Here is a 21,895-nt window from a genome sequence, read left to right as displayed (position 1 = left end):
CCCCTCATCTGTGTGATGTCACTGGGATGTCACAGGTGACATCACAGGGGACAAAAGTCTCATCCAAGGTTTAAATATTTGGGAATTGGTTCCCTTTGCTATCAAGAAGTTGGAAAATTCTTTCATTTCTCCCTCAGAAAAACTTTGATTTCAGTGGGGCTGAGTGGGATCCACCCCCCTCATCTGTGTGGTGACATCACTGAAATGTCACAGGTGACATCATAGTGACATCACAGGGGACAAAGGTCTCATCCAAGGTTTTAAATATTTGGGAATTGGTTCTCTTTGCACCCAAAAAGTGGGGAAATCCTCCAAATCCATGGATTTTACTGGAGCTGAGTGTGAGGATGTGGTGGTGATGTCACTGGGAGGTCACAGGTGACATCACAGGTGACAGATGCCACATCCAAGCCATGAAACATTTGGGAATTGATTTCTGCTGCATGCAGAAAGTGGGAAAATCCCTTCCTTTCTCCCAAAACCCCCTTGGATCTCCAGGAAAAGGAGCAGATGAGCAGGATCAGCTCCTGGAGCAACCTGCTCACCTGCCTGGTGTCACCAAGACCCCACAGGTGACATCACAGATGACCCCCCACTGCTCCCACACCATTCCCACGCTGTTCTCCCATTCCCAGGCACCCCAAATCCTGGGATTTGCCGTTCCTGCCATCCCTCTCACCTTGTGTGAGCCTCTCTCATCCTGGGCCACACACTTGGTGCTGTCACAGCATCAGCTGTCATTTGAGTGGTGACATCCCTACACCATTCCCACTGTATTCCCCCATTCCCAGGCACCTCAAAAACTGGGATTTGCCATTCCCAGGATCTGCCATTCCTGGGATCCCCGTCACCTTGTGAGAAGCCCCCTTTTGCTGGGCTTGATACTGTGACAGCACCAGCTGTCACCTCAGTGGTGACATCCCTAGCCCTCCCCTTGCTCCCCCATTCCCAAGCACCCCAAATCCTGAGATTTGGCATTCCCAGGATTTGCCATTCCTGCCATCCCTCTCACCTTGTAGGAAGCTGCTTCATGCTGGGCTCATGTAACCCAAGTGGTGACATCCCCAATCCCCCTGCTCCCACTGCTGCTCTCACACCATTCCCACTGCATTCCCCCATTTCCAGCCACCCCAAATCCCGGGATTTGCCATTCCCAGGATTTGCCATTCTTGGATCCCTCTCACCTTGAGGGAAGCCCCCTCGTGCTGTGCTCAGCACTGTGACAACACTGGGTGTCACCTCAGTGGTGACATCCCCAATCCCCCTGCTCCCACTGCTGCTCTCACACCATTCCCACTGCATTCCCCCATTCCCAATCACCCCAAATCCCAGGATTTACCATTCCCAGGACTTGGCATTCCCAGAATTTGCCATTCTTGGGATCCTTCTCACCTTGTGGGAAGTTCCCTCATGCTGTGCTCAGTGCTGTGACAACACCAGGTGTCACTTGAGTGGTGACATCCCACACCATTCCCACTGTGTTCTCCCATTCCCAATGACCCCAAATCCCAGGATTTGGAATTCCTGGGATTTGGCATTCCTGGGATCCTTCTCACCTTGTGGGAGGCCCCTTCATGCTGGGCTCGGTGCTGTGACAGCACCAGGTGTCACTCAGTGGTGACAGCCCCAATCCCCCTGCTCCCACTGCTGCTCCCACACCATTCCCACTGCATTCCCCCACTCCCAGCCATCCCAAATCCCGGGATTTGCCGTTCCCAAGCCCCTCTCACCTTGTGGGAAGCCCCCTTGTGCTGGGCCACGCGTTTGGTGCTGCGGCAGCACTGGGTGGCCGAGAGCTCGGCCACGCGCACCTGCCCGTCCCGGGCACACATGGCCAGCGTGGAGTCCCCGCTGTTGGGCAGGAATTTGGCCTGGAAAACACGGAAAAACAGGGAAAAGGTGGGAAAAAGGGAGAGGCAGGTGGCAGGGGAGGGGGAGGAGGAAAAGGGAAAGGGATGGGGGGAATTGTTCTGGGAATCGTCCCAGTTCTCTTGGGGATTGTCATAAGCTCCCCACTGGGAATCATCACAAAGTTTCCCAGGAATTGTCCCAAATTCTCCCCTGGGAATCCTCCCAAATTCTTCCAGGAATCATCCTAAGCATTCCCCTGGGAATCGTCCCAAATTCCTCTAGGAATCATTCCCAAGCTCTCCCCTGGGAATCATCCCAAAATCTCACAGGAACCCTCCCAAATTCTTCCAGGAATCATCCCTGAGCTCTCCCCTGGGAAACATCCCAAAATCTCTCAGGAATCCTCGCAAATTCTTCCAGGAATTACCCTGAATTCTTCCAGGAATCATCCCTGAGCTCTTCCCTGTGAAAAATCCCAAAATCTCCCTCGGGAATCATTCCAAATTCTTCCAGGAATCCTCCCAAAATCTCCCCTGGGAATCCTCCCAAACTCTTCCAGGAATCAGCCCTGAGCTTTCCCCTGGGAATCATTCTAAAATCTCCCAGGAACCCTCCCAAATTTTTCCAGGAATCCTCCTGAGCTCTCCCTTGGGAATCATCTCAAAAGCAGCCAGGAATCCTCCCAAAATCTTCCGAGAATCCTCTCAAAATCTCCCACAAATCATAGCAAAATTTTCTGGGAATCATCCCCAAACTGTCCCCTGGGAATCATCCCAAACCTTCCCCATGAATCACCTGAGCCATTATCCCAAACTCTCCTGGAATTCATCCCCAAATCTCCCAGGAATTACCAAATTACCTGAGCCATTACCCCAAACTCTCCTAGAAATCATCCCAACCTTCCCCAGGAATCACCTGAGCCATTATCCCAAACTTTCCCGGGAATCATCCCAAATTTTTTCTCAGGAACCATCCTGAGTTCTCCAGGGAATGATCCCGAGGTTTTTCTGGGAATCATCCTGGCAATTATCCTGAGCTCTCCCCCAAAATCATCCTCAGAACTCCTGGGAATCATCCCAAACTCTCCCAGGAATCATCCCAGCTTTCCCAGGAATCCCAATCCCAGCCCCACTCCAGCTGGATCTCCACAGGATGGGGAATTCCAGGGCAAACCTGTGGGATTTGGGGATCAGATCTTGCTGAGCCATTCCCAGGCTCAGGTGAGGATTTCCTGGGATCCAGCCCCATCCTCATCCCTTGGGATTGGGATTTGGGGGCACATTCCTGGGATTTGGGGGCCAATCCCACCTAAACTGGTGGTGTCATTCCAGGGACACCTTTCCCAGGTGAGGTTTTCCCGGGATTCGCTCCCATCCCAAACAGGGACCTTCAGGATCCAGGACACATCTGTGGGATTTTGGGGGGGTCAATCTGTGGGATTTGGGGACCTATTCCCACATCCTTTCCCAACAACCCCCTGGCCCAGGTGCCATTTCCCTGGGATCCTCTCCCATCCCAAAAGGAGACCCTGGAGATGCTGGAATTTGAGGTACATCTGTGGGATTTGGGGACCTGTTCCCACATCCTTTCCCAAACATCCCCTTTCCCAGCTGAGCTGTTCCTGGGATCCTCTCCCACCCCAAAAAGGAATGATAAATTTAAGAACAACACCTAAAAAAACACCTAAAAAACCACCCAGGAACTTCAGGAAATCCACATCAATGACCCATCTCATCCCACCCCTTTGGGATTTCACCTCCCAAATCCCACCCAATCTGCTCCCATATCCCTTCACTCCAGTAATGCTGTTCCCAATAACTCCCTGGCCCAGGTGACGTTTTCCTGGGATCCTCTCCCACCCCAGAATGTGACCCTGGAGATGATGGATTTCCAAGCACATTTGTGGGATTTGGGGGGTCAATCTGTGGGATCTGGGGGGACAATCTGTGGGATTTTGAGGTACAAATCTGTGGGATTTGGGGTGTCAATCTGTGGGATTTTGGGGATCTGTTCCCAGATCTTTTCCCAAGAACTCCCTGGCCCAGCTGAGCTGTTCCTGGGATCCTCTCCCACTCCAAACAGGGACCCTCACTCTGATAAATTTCAGAACAACACCTAAAAAACCACTCAGGAACTTCAGGAAACCCACGCTGACGACCCATCCCGGGGCACTGTTTGGGATTTCAGCATCTAACCCCATCCAACTTGTTCCCACTCCAGTGATGTTTTTCCCAATAATTCCCTGGCCCAGGTACCATTTTCCTGAGATCCCCTCCCACCCCAAACAGGAATGATAAATTTCAGAACACCTCAATAAACACCCACAAAATTCAGGGAATCCACACCAACAACCCATCCCAGCCCAACCCTTTGGGACTCCTCTCCCACCCCAAACAGAGACCCTGGAGATGATGGACTTTGAGGTACATCTGCAAGGTTTGGGGAAATCAACCTGTGGGATTTGGGGACCTGCTCCCACATCTTTTCCCACAGCTTGTGCCCAGCTGAGCTGTTCATGGGATCCTCTCCCACCCCAAACAGCGACCCTGGAGATGATGGATTTTGAGGCACATCTGTGGAATGTGGGGGGTCAATCTGTGGGATTTGGAGACCTGTTCCCACATCCTTTCCTAATAATTCCGTGCCCCAACTGAGCTGTTCCTGGGATCCTCTCTCACCCCACAAAGAGACCCTGAAGATGCTGGAATTTGAGGCACATCTGTGGGATTTGAGGGGACAATCTGTGGGATTTGGGGGGAAAATCTCTGGGATTCTGGGACCTGTTTCCATATCTTTTCCCAAGAATTCCCTTTCCTAGCTGAGCTGTTCCTGGGATCCTCTCCCACCCCAAACAGAGACCCTGAAGACAATGGATTTCAAGGCACATCTGTGGGATTTAGCGGTACAATCTCTGGGATTTGGGGGCTGAGTCTGTGGGATTTGGGGATCTGCTCCCACATCTTTTCCCACAGAACTCTGCCCAGCTGAGCTGTTCCTGGGATCCTCTGCCACCCCAAACAGGGACGATAAATTACAGAACACCTCAACAAACACCCACAAAACTCAGGAAAACCCACACCAACAACCCATCCCAGCCCACCCCTTTGGGATTTCAGTGCCCAACCTCACCCCATCTGCTCCTACACCCCTTCACTCTAGTGATACTTTTCTCAGTAATTCCATGGCCCAGCTGAGCTGTTCCTGGGATCCTCTCCCACCCCAAACATGAACCCTCGGCCTGATAAATTTCAGAACAACACCTAAAAAACCACTCAGGAACTTCACGAAACCCACACCAACGACCCATCCTGGGGCACCGCTTTGGGGTTTCAGTGCCCAACCACACCTGTTCCCACTCCAGTGATGCTTTTCCCAATAATTCCCTGGCCCAGGTGACATTTTCCTGGGATCCTCTGCCACCCCAAACAGGGACGATAAATTCCAGAACACACCTCAACAAACACCCATAAAATTCAGAGAATCCACACCAACAACCCATCCCAGCCCATCCCTTTGGGATTTCAGTGCCCAACCTCATCCCATCTGCTCCTAAACCCCTTCACTCTAGTGATACTTTTCCCAGTAATTCCATGGCCCAGTTGAGCTGTTCCTGGGATCCTTTCCCTCCCCACAAAGAGACCCTGAAGATGATGGATTTCAGGGCACATTGGTGGGATTTGGGGGTCAGTCTCCGGGATTTGGGGACCTGTTCCCACATCCTTTCCCAATAATTCCATGGCCCAACTGAGCTGTTCCTGGGATCCTCTCCCACCCCAAACACGAACCCTCAGCCCAATAAATCTCAGAAAAACACCTAAAAAACCACCCAGGAACTTCACGAAACCCACACCAACGACCCATCCCACCCCCCAAACCCCTCCTGGAGCTCCCCCCACCTGGAAGACGTTGCTCTTGTGCCCGCTGTCGAACTGCAGCACGGGCCGGCGCCTCAGCCAGTCCCACACCAGCACCTTGAGGTCGTCACTGCCGCTGGCCAGGCGCGTGCCGCGCTGGTTGAAGTGCAGCGTGTTGACGCAGCCCGTGTGGCCCTCCAGGCCGTGCTGCAGCCGGAACTTCTGCACGAAGAGCCGGGCGCCGCAGGCCTGCGCCACGAAGCGCTGGCAGCCGCCCAGCTGGCGCTGCCGCAGCGCCGGGATCGCCCTCCAGCGCGGCCGCGGCAGCGCCCACGTCTCCGAGGACACCCAGTCCTCCAGCGCCTGCTCCTCGTCCGACGAGTCGCGCTCGTGGGGCGGCCGCTTGCGGGGCCCCCTGCGCCGGGCGCGGGGCTCCTCCTCCTCCTCGTCCTCGTCGTCCTCGTCGCGGTGCGGCTCCTCGGGGATGGAGTAGTGGCCCGTGTCGTCCAGGCTGTCGCTGTCCTTGTCCCCGGAGCTGTCGCTGTCGCTGGCGCGGCCCCGCGCGGCCCCGGCGTCGTCGCCCGTCAGGCTCAGGCTCAGGTCCGACGCCTCCACCTCGATGCCCGAGGACGTCTCGCGGCCCTCCTCGGCCGACATGTCCTCGGGGCTGCTGGACAGGCTGCCTGGGGACAGGGACAGGGACAACAGTGTCACCAGAGTGACCAGTGTGACCAGCCCTCAGCCAACATGTCCTCAGGGCTGCTGGACAGGCTGCCTGGGGACAGGGGGACAGCACAGTGTCCCCATGGGGACAGGGACAGTGTCATCAGTGTGACCAGTGTCACCAGAGTGACCAGTGTGACCAGCCCTCCTCGGCTGACATGTCCTCAGGGCTGCTGGACAGGCTGCCTGGGGACAGGGGAACAGCACAGTGTCACCATGGGGACAGGGATGGTGTCATCGGTGTGACCAGTGTCACCATGGGGACATGGACACTGTGACCAGTCCTCCTCGGCCAACATGTCCTTGGGGCTGCTGGACAGGCTGCCTGGGGACAGGGACATGGGGACAGTGTCCCCATGGGGACAGGGACAGTGTCATCAGTGTGACCAGTGTCACCATGGGGACAGCACAGTGTCATCATCAGTGTCACCAGTGTCATCAGTGTGACCAGTGCCACCAGAGTGACCAGTGTGACCAGCCTTCCTTGGCTGACATGTCCTCAGGGCTGCTGGACAGGCTGCCTGGGGACAGGGACATGGGGATAGGGATGGTGTCATTGGTGTGACCAGTGTCACCATGGGGACATGGACAGTGTGACCAACCCTCCTCGGCCGACATGTCCCCAGGGCTGCTGGACAGGCTGCCTGGGGACAGGGACAGTGACAGTGTGACCAGTGTCACCATGGGGACAGCACAGTGTCATCACTGTAAACAGTGTGACCAGCCCTCCTTGGCCAACATGTCCCCAGGGCTGCTGGACAGGCTGCCTGGGGATGGGGACAGGAACAGTGTCACCAGTGTCACACTGCTGGACAGGCTGCCAGGGGCCAGGGCCAGGGACATGAGGACAGTGTCACCATGGGGACAGGGACAGTGTGACCAGTCACACTGCTGGACAGGCTGCCTGGCGACAGGGACATGGGGACAATGTCATCAGTGTCACGCTGCCTGGGGACAAAGGGACATTAAAGTGTCACCAGTGTTACACTGCTCCACAAGCTGCATGGGGACAGGGACAGTGTCACCAATGTCACACTGCTCTACAGGCTGCCTGAGGACAGGGACAGTGCCACCACCTGGGGCTGGGGACAGGGACTGGTGACACTGCCACCACCATGGGGACAGCGTGGTGGCGCTGTGCCTGACACCTGCACTGACACCCTGCCACCATCACTGTCACCACCACTGTCACTTTGTCACCATTGCTGCCACCCTGGCACCCTCACTGTCACCTCTGCTGCCAGCCTCACTGTCACTGTCACCTTGTCACCATTGCTGCCATCACTGCTGCCACCCTGTCCCCACCGTCACCTTCATTGCCACCTTGCTGCCATCCTGTCTCCCACCCTGTCACCCTCATTGCCACCTTGCTGCCATCCTGTCCCCCACCCTGTCACCCTCATTGTCCCCTCCCATCCTGCTATGACCCTGCCACCCTGTCCCTCTCTCACAGTGTCCCCCTCAGTGTCACTGTGACACTCTCCCTGTTTGTCCCTGTCTCTCCCCCTGTCCCCCTCCACATCCTTCTGAGTGCCCCCTGTGCCCATCAGTGTCTCTCTGGGTGTCCCCTGTCCCCCTGAGTGTCTCCCTGTCCCCTGGCTGTCCCCTTGTCCCCTGGCTGTCCCCTTGTCCACCCCCCTGTCCCCCTGAGCGTTCCCTTAGCTGTCCCCTGTCCCCCTGGGTGTCCACTTGTCCCCCTCCCTGTCCCTCTGGCTGTCCCCCATCCTTCTCCATGTCCCAAATGTCCCACGTCCCTCTCCCTGACTCCTGTGTGTCCCCCTGGCTGTCCCCAGGTGTCCCCTCACCGTTGACGATGTCCGTCCTGCTGTCCATGCCGCTGCCTTTATCCGACATCGCCGCCTCCCACGGGAATCCCTGCGGGGACACGGGGACATTGAGACAAGGGGACACAGGGACAGGGGGACATGGGACACCCAGGGGGACACGGGGACATGGGACACCCAGGGGGACATGGCAACACCAGGACAAGGGTACATGGGGACATTGGGACAGGGGACATGGGGACATCGGACACAGGGACAGGAGGACACGGGGACAGTGGGACACAGGATCGTGGGGACACAGGGACACGGGGACAGGGAGATAGGGGGCCACCAGGACATGGGGACAAGGGGACATGTGGACAGCAAGACACAGGGACACCAGGACACAGGGACACAAGGCTGGAGTGGCCCTGCCACGGCCACCATGGGATGTCCCCATGTCCCCAGCCCACCCCAGCACTGTGGGCACTCCCAAAATCCCCATTTTCCATGGAAAAGCCACCTGGGAATGCTCCAGGACCCCCAGCCCCGGCTCAGCATCCCAGGAAAAGCCAATCCTGAGGGATTTGTGATCCCAGGGATCCATTTTTAAATATCCCCACACAAAAGTCCCATTTTCCCACCTGCCACAGAGCCCCATAGGGGTCGAGTTTGTTCCCAAATTCCCCATTTTCCATGGAAAAACCACCTGGGAATTCCCCAGGACCCCCAGCCCTTGCTCAGCATCCTGGGAAAAGCCAATCCCAAGGAATCTGGAACCCCCAGGGATCCATTTTTAAACATGTTCCCACAAAAAAAAAAAAAAAAAAAAAAAAAAAAAAAAAAAAAAAAAAAATCCCATTCCCACGGGAATAGCCAGAAGCGAAGCCCTGGAATTCCACCAAAATTCCTTGAAAAGCCCCTGGAATTCCACCAGAACTCCACGGGACACCCCTGGAATTCCACACAATTCCAAAGGCCAGCACAGGAACTATTTCTTCCCCTTCAAATCTCACAATTTTCGCTTCCATTCCAAAGAAATTTTTGGCTCCCAGACCGAGGTGAAGGGCTGGGAATGAGCTCCCCAAGGCCAGGAATCCATCCCTGACCCAGGAAACTCGCTGGGAATGGCAGGGAAGCAAAACAAAACCCCGGGATTGCGCGGCTGCCCGGGCTCACATCTGGACAGGCTCAGCATTCCCGGCCTGACGCTGCTGCTCCCAAAAATATCCCCCGGGGCATTCCAGAGCCTCTGGAACCGGGACCCGCCCGGCCCGGCCTCCCCTGCCTCTCCAAACTGGGATAAACCGGGATAAAATTCCCAGGGGATGGTGCTGTGCATCCCTGGCAGCCCCAATTCCTCATGGGATGGGTTCCAGCCATTCCCGAATTCTGGGTGGTTCCAAAATCCACAAATCCAATATCCCGGCACCCCAGGACTCCGGGGTGGAGACCCCAAATTCCTTGGGATGGAGCCCCCAAATCCTCAGGAATGGGGCCCCCAAATCCTCAGGAATGGGGCCCCCAAATTCTCAGGAATGGGGCCCCCAAATTCTCAGGGATAAAGCCCCTAAATCCTTTAGGATGGAACCCCCAAATCCTTTGGGATAAAGACCCCAATTCCCTCGGAATGGATCCCCCAAATCCTCAGGAACAGAGGCCCCAAATCCTTTGGGACCGAGACACCAAATCCACAGGGATAAAGCCCCCAAATCCTTTGGGATGGAGCCCCCAAATTCTCAGGGACGGAACCCCCAAATCCTCAGGGATGGAATCCCCAAATCCTCAGGGATGGAATCCCCAAATCCTTTGGGACTGAGACACCAAATCATCAGGGATAGAGCCCCCAAATCCTCAGGAATGGAACTCCCAAATTCTCAGGGATAAAGCCCCTAAATCCTTTGGGATGGAACCCCCAAATCCTTTGGGATAAAGACCCCAATTCCCTCGGAATGGATCCCCCAAATCCTCAGGAACAGAGGCCCCAAATCCTTTGGGACCGAGACACCAAATCCACAGGGATAAAGCCCCCAAATCCTTTGGGATGGAGCCCCAAAATTCTCAGGGATAAAACCCCCAAATCCCTTGGGATGGAGCCTCCAAATCCTCTGGAATAAAGTCCCCAAATCCTTTGGGAGAAAATCCTCAAATCCTCAGGATGGATCCCCCAAATCCTCAGGGATAAAGCCCCTAAATCCTTTAGGATGGATCCCTCAAATCATTAGGAATGGATCCCCCCAAACCCTTTGACACTGAGACACCAAATCCACAGGGATAAAGCCCCCAAATCCCTCGGACAGATTTCCCAAATCCTCAGGGATAAAACCCCCAAATCCCTCAGGATGGAGCCCCGGGTGCCTCAGGAGCATTCCCACATTCCCAGGAGCATTCTCAGGAGTTTCCCAAAGCCAAGAAAACCCCCAAAACCCTCCAAAATCCCCCAAACCCCACGGGATCGGGGTGCACTCACCTGTGCCAGGTGCCGGGGACAGCAGGGCTGGAGCTGGGGGGGAGCGCGGGGTCAAAGCTCAGGGACCCCCAAATTTGGGGACCCCCCCCGATCCCTGGGGAACCATCCCAGATTTTGGGAACCCCTCTGATCCCTGGGAAATCCCTCTGGATTTTTGGGAACCCCCCTGATCTCTGGGAAATCCCCCTCACCTCGATTTTTGGGGATCCCCTTGTTAATCCCTAAAGAACCCCAAATTTTTGGGGACCCCTTTCAACTCCTGATTCCCAGAGAATCCCTGGAAAATCCCAAATTTCTGGGGAGTTTCCCAACCCCTGAGAAACCCTCAGGCATTCCTGGCAACCCCCTGATCTTTGGGAGTTCCTGATTTTTGGGAATTCCCCCCTTTCCTCAATTTCCTGGATATTCCCAATTTTTGGGGGACCTCAAATTCTGGGGAATGCCCCCAATCTCAGGAAAAAAATTCCCTCCATCCCTGTGAACCCCAAATTTTGGGGGATTCCCGATTTTTCGGGACCCTCCAACCCCTGGGGACCCCAAAATCTCAAGGGAATCCCTCCCAAAAAAACCCTCCAGGATTCCTCCCAAAAAAACTTGGGGATCACCCCAAAAATCCCCAGATCCCAAAAATCTCAGGGACCCCCCAAAATCTCAGGGATGCCCCCAAAAAATCCCAAGGGACCCCCCCAGGATCCACTAAAATCCTCCAGGGTTCCCCAAACCCCACCAAAAAATCTCAGGGATCCCCCTAAAACCCGCAGGGCCTCCCAAGAATCCCCCCAAAATCTCAAGGGAACATCCCAGGATCCCCTAAAAGCTTCAAGGGATCCCCCAAAAAATCTCAGGGAGTTCCCCAAAACTCCCCTAAGACCCTCAAGGGCTCCCCCAGGACCCCCTAAAGTCCTCAAAGGACCCCCCAAAACCCCCTCGGGCCACCCCAGAACCCCATAAAAATCTCAGGGACTCCCCAGGACCCCCCAAAAGCCTCGAGGGATCCCCAGGACCCCCTAAAATCCTTAAGGACCATCTCAGGATCCCCTAAAATCCTCAAGGTCTCCCCCAAAAGCCTCAAGGGCCTCTCAAAATCCCCCCAAAACCCCCAAGGGGCTCCCATGGATCCCACAAAAATCTCAAGGACCTCCCAAAACTCCCCTCAAACTCCCCCAGGATCCTCTAAAATCGTCAAGGGTCCCCCCAAACCCCCAAGGGCTCTCCCAGGATCCCCTAAAATCCTCAAGAGCCCCCCCAAAAGCCTCGAGGACCCCTCAAAACCCCCCAAAACCCCTAAAATCCTCAAGCCCCCCCCAAAAAAAGCCTCAAGGGCCCCTCAAGACCCCCCTAAAACCCCCAAGGAACTCCCATGGATCCCACAAAAATCTCAGAGACCCCCCCAAAACTCCCCCAGGACTCCCTAAAATACTCAAGCCCCCCTCAAAAAAAGCCTCAAGGACCCCTCAAAACCCCCCCAAAACCTGCAAGCCCCTCCCCAGAACCTCTAAAATCCTCAAAGAATCCCCCAAAAGCCTCAAGGGCCCCTCAAAACCCCCCTAAAACCCCCAAGGGGCTCCCACGGATCCCAGAAAAACCTCAGGGACCCTCCAAAACTCCCTAAAAACCTCAACCTCCTCCCAAAATAAGCTTCAAGGACCCCTCAAAATCCCTCCAAAACCTGCAAGGGCTCCCCCAGAACCCCTAAAATCCTCAAGGGATCCCCCAAAAAAGCCTCAAGGACCCCTCAAAACTCCCCCAGGACTCCCTAAAATCCTCAACCTCCTCCCAAAATAAGCCTCAAGGACCCCTCAAAACCCTCTCAAAACCTCCAAGGGCTCCCCCAGAACCCCTAAAATCCTCAAGGCGCCCCCAAAAGCCTCAGGGCCCCCCCAGGGTCCCCCTCGGGCTCCCTCAGAGGTTCCCCCAAAACACCCCAAAACCCCCTCAAAACACTCGGGGACCCCCAAAAACCTCCCCCCGTGCCCCCCCCCGAGGCCGCCCCGCCCCTCCCGGGATCCCCCCCCGAGGGCCGGGCCCGCCCCCGCCCCGCCCCCGCCCCGGGGCTGGGGAAGGCCCCGAGGCCCGCGGGGGCCGCGTCCGGACCGGGCTGGGGGGACGGCGGAGGCCGCGCACCGACCCGAGTGTCCCGGAGGGTCCCGGCGGGTCCCGGACGGTGCCGGGGGGTGCGGCCGGGCTCAGCGACGGCCGCCGCGGGTCCCCCCGGCCGCTCCAGCGCCGGCCCCGGTAGCGGGCCCCGCCGCCGCCATCTTTAACGCGCCGCCCCCGCCGCCTCGCTTGGCGGCACCGGCCGACGCTTTTACGGCACGGCGGGCGGCGCTTTACGGCAGCGGCCGTTTGCGCGACGGCGACGGGAGCGCCCCCCTACCCCCGGCGTTGCCATGGGGACGGCCCCCCCCCAAATCCGGTGTTATTGTAGGGTCGCTTTGGGGCCGCTGTTATTGTGGAGTCATCGTGTTTAGGGTCACTGTAGGGTCACCCCCATGTTATTGTACGGTCACCCCTGTTTAGGGTCACTGCAGGGTCACTGTAGGGTCACCCCCGTGTTATGGTGGGGTCACCTGCCTTTAGGGTCACTGTAGGGTCACTCTGTGTCCGCAGTGTTATTGTAGGGTCGCCCTTGTTTAGGGTCACTGTAGGGTCAACCTGTGTTATCGTAGGGTCGCTTTGGGTTCCCAGTGTTACTGTAGGGTCACCCCTGTGTTATCATGGGGTCACCCCTGTTTAGGGTCACTGTAGGGTCACCCCTGTTTGGGGGTCACTCCCGTGTTATTGTAGGGTCGCTTCGGGGCCAGTGCTGTTGTGGGGTCACCGTGTTTAGGGTCATTGTAGAGTCACTGTAGGGTCACTCCTGTGTTATTGTAGGGTCACTCTGTGTCCCCAGTGTTATTGTAGGGTCGCTTTGGGGCCGCTGTTATTGTGGAATCATCGTGTTCAGGGTCACTGTAGGGTCACCTCCATGCTCTTCTAGGGCCGCTTTGGGTTCCCAGTGTTATTGTGGGGTCACCCCTGTCTAGGGTCACTGTAGGGTCACTCTGTGTCCCTACTGTTATTGTAGGGTCACCCGTGTTTAGGGTCATCGTAGGGTCACCCCTGTTTGGGGGTCACTCCTGTGATATTGTAGGGTTGCTTTGGGTCCCCTGTTATTGTGGGGTCACCCGTGTTTAGGGTCACTGTAGGGTCACCCCTGTGTTGTTGTAGGGTCCCACCTGCTGCAGTGTTATTGTAGGGCTGACCCTTGTTTAGGGTCACTGTTGTCCTCCTCCAGTGTTATTGTAGGGTCACCCTGTGTCCCCCCTTTGGTATTGTGGGGTCGCTTTGTGTCCCCCTGTGTTATTGTAGGGTCATCCCTTGTTTAGGGTCCCCCTGACCCCCAGTGTCCCTATGAGGTCACCTCATTTCTGTAGGGTCCCCCAATGTCCCCCCAGTGTCCCTATAGGGGCACCCCATGTCTGTAGGGTCCCCCAATGTCCCTATAGGGGCACCCCATGTCTGTAGGGTCCCCCAGTGTCCCTATAGGGTCACTCCATGTCTGTAGGGTCCCCCAGTGTCCCTATAGGGTCACCCCATGTCTGTAGGGCCCCATTCCAGGCACAGCCTCTCCCGTCACCGACTCTTTATTGGGGACACCAGGAGGGGGCGAGGGGGGGACACGGCCCCAAACAGGGGGGTCCCTGCGCCCCTCACCCCCCAAAAAAACCCCAAACCTTGGGGTGGGCTCCTCTTGGTCCTCCTGTAGGGCCGGGTGGGATCCCACAGTTCCCCTACATGAGGCGGCACTGCTCCCCACTGACCCCCCCCGGCAGCTCCAGGTTGAATCCGGGGGGCTGTGGGGGCACAGCAGGGTCACCCAAGATTCTATGGGGTCACCCCAAATTCTGGGGGGTCACCCCAATGCTACGGGGTCATCCCAAACCTATGGGGTCACCCCAAACTCTGGGGCATCACCCCAAACTCTGCAGGGTCATCCCAAACCCCAAACAAATGAGATCACCCCAGTTCTTATGGGGTCACCCCAAATCTTTTGGAGTCATCCCAAATCTACAGGATCACCCTAAATCTTATGGGATCAATCTAAATCTTCTGGGGTCACCCCAAATTCTATGGGGTCACTCCAAATACTATGGGGTCACCCTGAATGGATGAGGTCACACCAAACATGTGAGGTCACCCCAATTTCTTTTGGAGTCATCCCAAATCTATGGGATCACCCCATTTCTATAGGGTCACCCCAAATCTTTTGAGGTCACCCCAAATTCTTATGGGATCATGCCAGTTATCATGGGGTCAACCCAGATCTTTTGGAGTCATATCAGATCTACGGGATCACCCTAAATCTTATGAGGTCACCCCAGTTCTGATGGAGTCACCCCAATTCTGCGGGATCATGCCAATTCTGTGGGGTAACCCCAAATCTTATGGGGTCACTCCAAATCTATGGGATCACCTCAATTACATGGAGTCACCCCAAATCTTATGGTGTCTTTGTCACCTCAAACCTATGAGGTCACCCCAAATCTTTTGAGGTCACCCCAAATCCATGAGGATCACCCCAATCCTTACAGGATCTCCCCAATTCTATGACATCACCCCAAACCTTTTGGGATCACCCCAATTCTATACGATGACCCCAAACCCACAGGGTCACCCCAAACCGTTTGGGATGACCCCAAACCTTTCAGGATTTAGGAAGGGGCGTCCCCAAACACTCACCGTGTCCCCCGCCAGCTCCTTGGGAGGGTGGCCCAGGTCCTGCAGCTGTGAGGGGACACGAGGAGGGGACAGAGGGACACGGGAGGGGACAGACGGACACGGGAGGGGACAGACGGACACGGAGGGGGGTCAGGGCGGGGCCGGGCGGGTTTGGGGTCGCCGCGGCCCCCCCGTACCTGCTGCATCAGGTCCAGCAGGGTCTCGAAGCGCTCCCGGCGCTGCCCCTCGGGCTCCCCCGGCCGCTCCCGCTCCAGCTCCGCGCAGATCCGCAGCATCAGCCCCTGCTGCGCCCGGAACCGCTCCCGCTGCTCCGGGGACAGCGAGCCCTCGTGCTGCCGCAGCCACTCCGGGTACTGGGGACACCGGGGGACACTCAGGGGACAGCCAGGGAACCCCCAAATCCCCTATGGAAACCCCATATCCCAGCCCCATCAGCCCCTGCTGGGCACAGAACCGCTCCCGCTGCTCCAGGGACAGCGAGCCCTCGTGCTGCCGCAGCCATTCCAGATACTGGGGACACCGGGGGGACACTCAGGGGACAGCCAGGGGACAGTGGGGACACTGAGGGAACCCCCAGATCCCCCAAGGGAACCCCAAAATCCCCAAGGGACCCCCAAATCCCAGCCCCCTCAGCCCCTGCTGGGCACGGAACCGCTCCTGCTGCTCTGGGGACAGGGACCCTTGGGCTGCTGCAGCCACTGCGGGTACTGGGGACACCAGGGGACACTCAGGGGACACCAAGAGGACTGCACAGGGATCCCCCATGGGACCCCCAAAATCCCAGAGAAAAGGGGGAAATGTCCCAGTGTTGCCCCAGGGGTGACAGGGACAGACCCTGGGGACAGCAGGGAACCCCAGGGACCAACCCTGGGGACAGGAGAGAGCTCCCAATGCAGCCCTAAAGGGATGGTGACACGCTGGGGGTGACAGGGACAGACCCTGGGGACAGCAGGGACCCTCAGGGGACAGAAGAGACCTCCCCAATACACCCCAAAAGGGATGGGGACACCCAGGGGTGACAGGGATGGACGCCAGGGGCAGGAGACATCAGGTTTTTGGGGAGCTTCTCCCCATTTCAGGGATGATCTCCCCCAGGTTTTTGGCATCCCCTCCTGGTTTTTGAGGTCCCCTCCCCGTTTTTGAGGTCCCCTCCCCGTTTTTGGGGTCCCCTCCCTGTTTTTTGGGGTCCCACCTTCCCTGTGATCTCCTTGAGGGAGGGACAGAACACGTCCTTGGACAGCAGGGACTGCACCATGTCCCCATGTCCCCTACACACTTCCCATGCCCCAAATGACACCTCCAGCTTTTCAGGGACCCTCCCCAGGTTTTTGGGGTCCTCTCCCTGTTTTTTGGGGTCCCTCCCTGTTTCTGGGGTCCCACCTTCTCAGTGATCTCCTTGAGGGAGGGGCAGAGCATGTCCTTGGACAGCAGGGACTCCATGATGCCCCCACAAGTTTCCCACGTCCCAGGGGACAGCCTTGGCTTTTCAGGGACCCTCCCCAGGATTTTGGGGTCCCCTCCCTGTTTTCGGGGTCCCACCTTCTCGGTGATCTCCTTGAGGGAGGGGTAGAGCACGTCCTTGGACAGCAGGGACTCCATGATGCTGCGCATGACGGGCAGGACGCCGTCTCCTCCGCCCTCCTCCAGCCCCAGCCCCTCCAGGGCCTTGGCCAGCTCCTCCTCCGAGCCTGGGGAATTCTGTGGGGTCACCGGGACCTCCGTGAGCCCCCCGGGACCCCCGGAATGCCGGGAGAGCCCCCCGGGGGCGCGGGGAGGGCCGGGAATACCTGGAGGTCATTGGCGTTCTTGGCCAGCCCGCTCAGCGTCTCCTTGAGGCAGGAGGTGAATTCCTGCTGCGAGGCCGAGTCGCTGCCTGAGGGGTTGGGATTAACGGGACTGGGATTATTGGGGTTGGGATGGGGATAATGGGAGGTGTTGTCCTTGATCCCAAACGGAGGGGACAATTCCAAATTGGATTGGGAATGTGGGAACACCAGAGAGCCCAACTGCGTCTTCTCTTGGAGATCCCGATCCCGAATGGGGATCCCAGGAGTTTGAAGGAGCGGGAATGGGATCGGAAATGGGATTGAGAATGGGAATGGGATTGGAATGGGGGATAATGGGAATAATGGGGTGGCCTGCTGGGTTCCCAGGAAGACTCTCAGCACCCCACAGCACCCAAAGATGTCCCCAGCCCTGAGCCCAAGCGGGGATCCCCAAATTCCAGAAACATGGAAGGCGATGGGCTGGAGCCGGGTGGTGACAACATGGGGTGACAACAGGGACTGGGACCCCTCCAGGGACTGGGAACAGGGAGTGGGAACAGGGAGTGGGAACGGGGACTGGGAACAGGGAACAGGGACTGGGAACGGGGACTGGGAATGGGGACTGGGACTGGGGACTGGGACTGGGGACTGGGAACAGGGACTGGGAACGGGGACTGGGACTGGGGACTGGGACTGGGGACTGGGAACGGGGACTGGGAACAGGGAACAGGGAATGGGGACTGGGAACGGGGACTGGGAACAGGGAACAGGGAACGGGGACTGGGAACGGGGACTGGGAACAGGGAACAGGGAATGGGGACTGGGAACGGGGACTGGGAACAGGGACTGGGAACAGGGACTGGGGACTGGGAATGGAGACTGGGAACGGGGACTGGGAACGGGGAATGGGGACTGGGAACAGGGACTGGGAACAGGGACTGGGGACTGGGAACAGGGACTGGGAATGGGGACTGGGAACGGGGACTGGGAACGGGGACTGGGAACAGGGAACAGGGACCGGGGATTAGGAATGGGAAACAAGGACCAGGAATTGGGAACAGGGACAGGAATTGGGAACAGGGACTGGGAACAGGAACAAGGACTGGGAACAGGAACAAGGACTGGGAACAGGAACAGGAATTGGGACCAGGGACAGTGCCCAGGGACAGGGAACAAGGACCAGGAACCCCCACAAGCAGGAAACGCCCAGTGCCGTTCCCCAGGGCGGGATCCCCACATTCCCCACCCCACCCACCGACTTTCCCAGCGGCTTCCGAGAGCTTCTGGAACTGCTCCACCAGCTGGGGCTCCTGCCGGGCCAGCTCCTGCATGGCCTCCTGGAACTCCGCGGCCGCCTGCGCCGCCAGCTCGCCCTCGAAGAGCTCCTGGAAGAACCTCTCCTGCGAGGAGAACAGCGAGCCCTGGGCGCGGGGTCAGCGCGGCCGCGCGGCCCCACACCGGGGCAGGATTAGGGGTTTTCTGGGGGTCCCACCTTGGCGGAGTCGGCGGCGGAGGGAGGGGAAGGGGAGGGCGGAGAGGAGGAGCTGCCCGGGGCGGGGGGCGCGGGGCGGCTGCGATCGAAGTCGTCCAGGGCACCTGGGGGGGGGATCGGGGGGTCAGGGGACCCCAAAAAGGGGTTGGGGAGAGGAGGGGGGGTCTGAACCTCATGGGAAGGGTGCGGGCAGCGAGTGATGGTGCCCAAAATCTGTATGGTAAACTGCAAACTACCCAAATAACTGCAGCCCGGTGACTTCCACAGCTAATGGAACCCCAAAACTGCACCCCAATATCTGCACCCCGAAAGTGCATCCCAGTAACTGCAGCCCGGTGATTTCTACAGCTAATGGAACCCCAAAACTGCATCCCAATAGCTGCACCCCGAAAGTGCATCCCAGTAACTGCAGCCCGGTGATTTCTACAGCTAGTGGCACCCCATAACTTCACCCCAAAACTTCACCCCAAAGGTGCCCCCGAAAACTGCACCCCAATAATTTCTACAACTAATTGCACCTCAGTGACTCTATCCCAAAGCTTCACCCCAGTAACTGCACCCCAATAATTTCTACAATTAATCGCACCTCAGTAACTGCACCCCAAAACTGCACCCCAGTGATTTCTACAGCGAATGGCACCTCAGTAACTTCACCCCAAAACTGTATCCCAAAACTGCACCCCAATAACCCAAATCCCATTGTACCTCAAAACTGCACCCCAATAACTGCACCCCAAAACCTTCATCCCCCTGTACCCCAGTGACCCCACAGCTCCCCCACACCCTAATAACTTCCAGACCCTCCTGACCCCCCCTCGCCCCAATAACCCCCGGGAACCCCCGGACCCCAATAACCTCCGAGCCCCCCAAACCCCCCCAGCCCCTCCCGACCCCCCCATCACCACAGTGACCCCATTGCACCCAACAAACCCCGAACCCCCAAAGCACACAACGATCCCCAGCCCCTCATGACCCCCCCTCACCCTGACAACCCTCGGACCCCCCTTCACCCCAAATAACCCCCAGACCCCAATAATCCCCGGACCTCCCTCACCCCAGATCCCCCCAGACCCCAATAATCCCCGATCCCACTCACTCCAATAACCCCCAGGCCACCCCAGACCCCAATAATCCCCCTGACCCCCCTCACCCCAATTGACCCCGACCCTCCCTCGCCCCAATAACCCCCAGACCCTCCCCAGACCTCCCCAGACCCCAATAATCCCCGATCCCACTCACCCCAATAACTCCCGATCCGCCCTCACCCCAATAGCCCCCAGACCCCAATAACCCCTGGACCCCCACGGCATCCAACGACCCTGGGACCCCCCTCACCCCAACAGCCCCCAGCTCCTCCCGACCCTCCCTCACCCCAATAACCCCGGACCCCGCCCCAGACCCTCCCATACCCCAACAATCTCTGATCCCAGTCACCCCAATAACCCCCAGACCCCCCTCACCCCAATAACCCCTGGCCCCTCACGACCCCTCCTCACCCCAATAGCCCCCAGACCCCCCTCACCCCAATAACCCCCAGCTCCTCCCGACCCTCCCTCACCCCAATAACCCCTGGCCCCTCACGACCCCTCCTCACCCCAATAACCCCCAGAACCTCCCAGACCCCCCCAAACCCCAATAGCCCCCAGACCCCAATATCCTCTGGACCCCCACGGCATCCAACGACCCCGGGACCCCCCTCACCCCGATGACCTCCGACCCCCCGGCACGGCATGACCCGCACTGCTCCCAGTGCCGCGCGGCTCCCCCGCACCCCAATGCCCCCCGGTCCCCCCTCACCCCGGCGCCCCCCGCGCCCCCGGTCCCCCCTCACTCTCCAGCAGCTCCTCCAGCTCCGGGTCGGGCCCCGGGCCCGGGCCCGGCTCCGCCGCCATCTTGGCCCGCTCCGCCCTCCGCCGCCAGGGGGCGCTGCCGGGGGGACACGCCTCCTTCCCGCCCCCTCCGCAGGCCCCGCCCCCCGCAAAACCCGGAACGGAGTTGGGGATCGGGAACGGGGACTGGAACGGGGACTGGAACGGGAAGAGGGACCGGGAACAGGGACCGGGAAGAACGATCGGGAAAAGGGACCGGGAAGAGGAACGGGGATCTGGAACGGGGAACGGGGAATGGGATCGGGGCCAGGGACCGAGATCAGGACCGGGGGACATGACTGGGAACGGGGACCGGGATTGGGAACGGGGACTGGGAAGAGGCACCGGGATCAGGAACGGGGACCGGGAATGGGAACAGGGAATGGGATTGGGAACAGGATGGGAACCAGGGGCTGAGATCGGGAACTGGGAACGGGATCGGGGAATGGGGTTGGGAACGGGAACAGGATCGGGATCAGGGACTGGGATCGGGAACGGGGGACGGGACTGGGATTGGGGGATTGGGGACCGGGGTTAGGAGCAGGGAACGGGGACAGGGAACAGGGACAGGGACTGGAATAGGATAAGGGACCGGGAACAAAGACCGGGAACATGAACTGGGAGGAGTGACAGGGGGCCGGGACCGGGACTAAGGACCGAGACCGGGAACCAGGACCGGGAACAGTCACCGAGAGCAGGGACCGGGACCGGGACCGGGAACAGTCACCGGGAGCAGGGACCGGGACCGGGACCGGGAACAGTCACCGAGAGCAGGGACCGGGACCGGGACCGGGAACAGTCACCGGGAGCAGGGACCGGGACCGGGACCGGGAACAGTCACCGAGAGCAGGGACCGGGACCGTGCCCCGTGTCCTTGGTGCATCCCCGCGCCCGGAGTGACCGCTGGGGTGGAGTGTCCAGGGGCTGTCCCTTCCCCATGTCCCCCTCGTGTCCCCGTGTCCCCAACCTGTCCCCAATGTGTCCCCACCCGGGAAATAAAAATCGAGGAAAAACCCCCAGAGCAGGAGGAGGGTTTGGGACAGACCCCGGAGCACCCCAGAACCTCGGGACCCTTTTAGAGTGTCCCCAGAGTCCCCCAAAACCCTCTGGGAGCCCTTTGGGACGGACCCCGGAGCCCCCCAGACCCCCAGGACCGCTTTGGGGTACCCCCGGAGACCCCCAAAAGCCCCAGGATCCCTTTGGGGTGCCCCCAAAACCCCCGGGACCCTTTTGGGGCGCCCTCGGAACCCCCCAAAATCCCCTGGACCCCTTTGAGTGACCCCGAAGCCCCCCAAGCCCCCTGGGAACATTTTGGGACAGACTCCGGAGCCCCCCCAAACCCCCGAACCCCTTTGGGATGGGCCCTTGAGCCCCCCAAACCCCCCG

The 21,895-nt window shown here is 58.5% G+C and overlaps 2 protein-coding genes across 4 annotated transcripts in view; both read right to left on the bottom strand.

Annotated features, from left to right (window-relative positions):
* DCAF8 (DDB1 and CUL4 associated factor 8) overlaps positions 1–12,886 on the bottom strand; it is a 37,325-nt gene extending 24,439 nt beyond the window's left edge. The window contains exons 1-5 of one of the 3 annotated variants that reach the window (XM_083879021.1): positions 12,790–12,886; positions 10,662–10,694; positions 8,234–8,303; positions 5,748–6,388; positions 1,731–1,871 (exon numbers count right to left, since the gene is read on the bottom strand). In XM_083879021.1, the coding sequence (XP_083735147.1) occupies positions 1,731–1,871; positions 5,748–6,388; positions 8,234–8,282 (831 nt within the window). In that variant the 5' untranslated portion in view covers positions 8,283–8,303; positions 10,662–10,694; positions 12,790–12,886. Of the gene's footprint in view, positions 1–1,730; positions 1,872–5,747; positions 6,389–8,233; positions 8,304–10,661; positions 11,305–12,785 lie in introns of those variants that run through there. The other 2 variants (XM_083879022.1, XM_083879023.1) reach the window with 2 other exon arrangements.
* Positions 12,887–14,271: 1,385 nt separating this feature from the next.
* On the bottom strand, positions 14,272–20,558 carry PEX19 (peroxisomal biogenesis factor 19). The gene is made up of 8 exons (XM_083879071.1): positions 20,473–20,558; positions 18,642–18,745; positions 18,405–18,570; positions 17,171–17,256; positions 16,923–17,081; positions 15,560–15,736; positions 15,384–15,428; positions 14,272–14,497 (listed from the first exon to the last, which is right to left on the bottom strand). Exons 1-8 carry the CDS (start codon positions 20,531–20,533, stop codon positions 14,435–14,437), a joined length of 861 nt encoding a protein of 286 aa, XP_083735197.1. The 5' UTR covers positions 20,534–20,558; the 3' UTR covers positions 14,272–14,434.
* Between the last annotated feature and the right edge of the window lie 1,337 nt (positions 20,559–21,895).

Source organism: Zosterops lateralis (assembly GCF_965231275.1).
Source record: "Zosterops lateralis genome assembly, chromosome: 27".
NCBI lineage: Eukaryota > Metazoa > Chordata > Aves > Passeriformes > Zosteropidae > Zosterops > Zosterops lateralis.
This window is presented reverse-complemented; position numbering and strand designations above follow the sequence as displayed.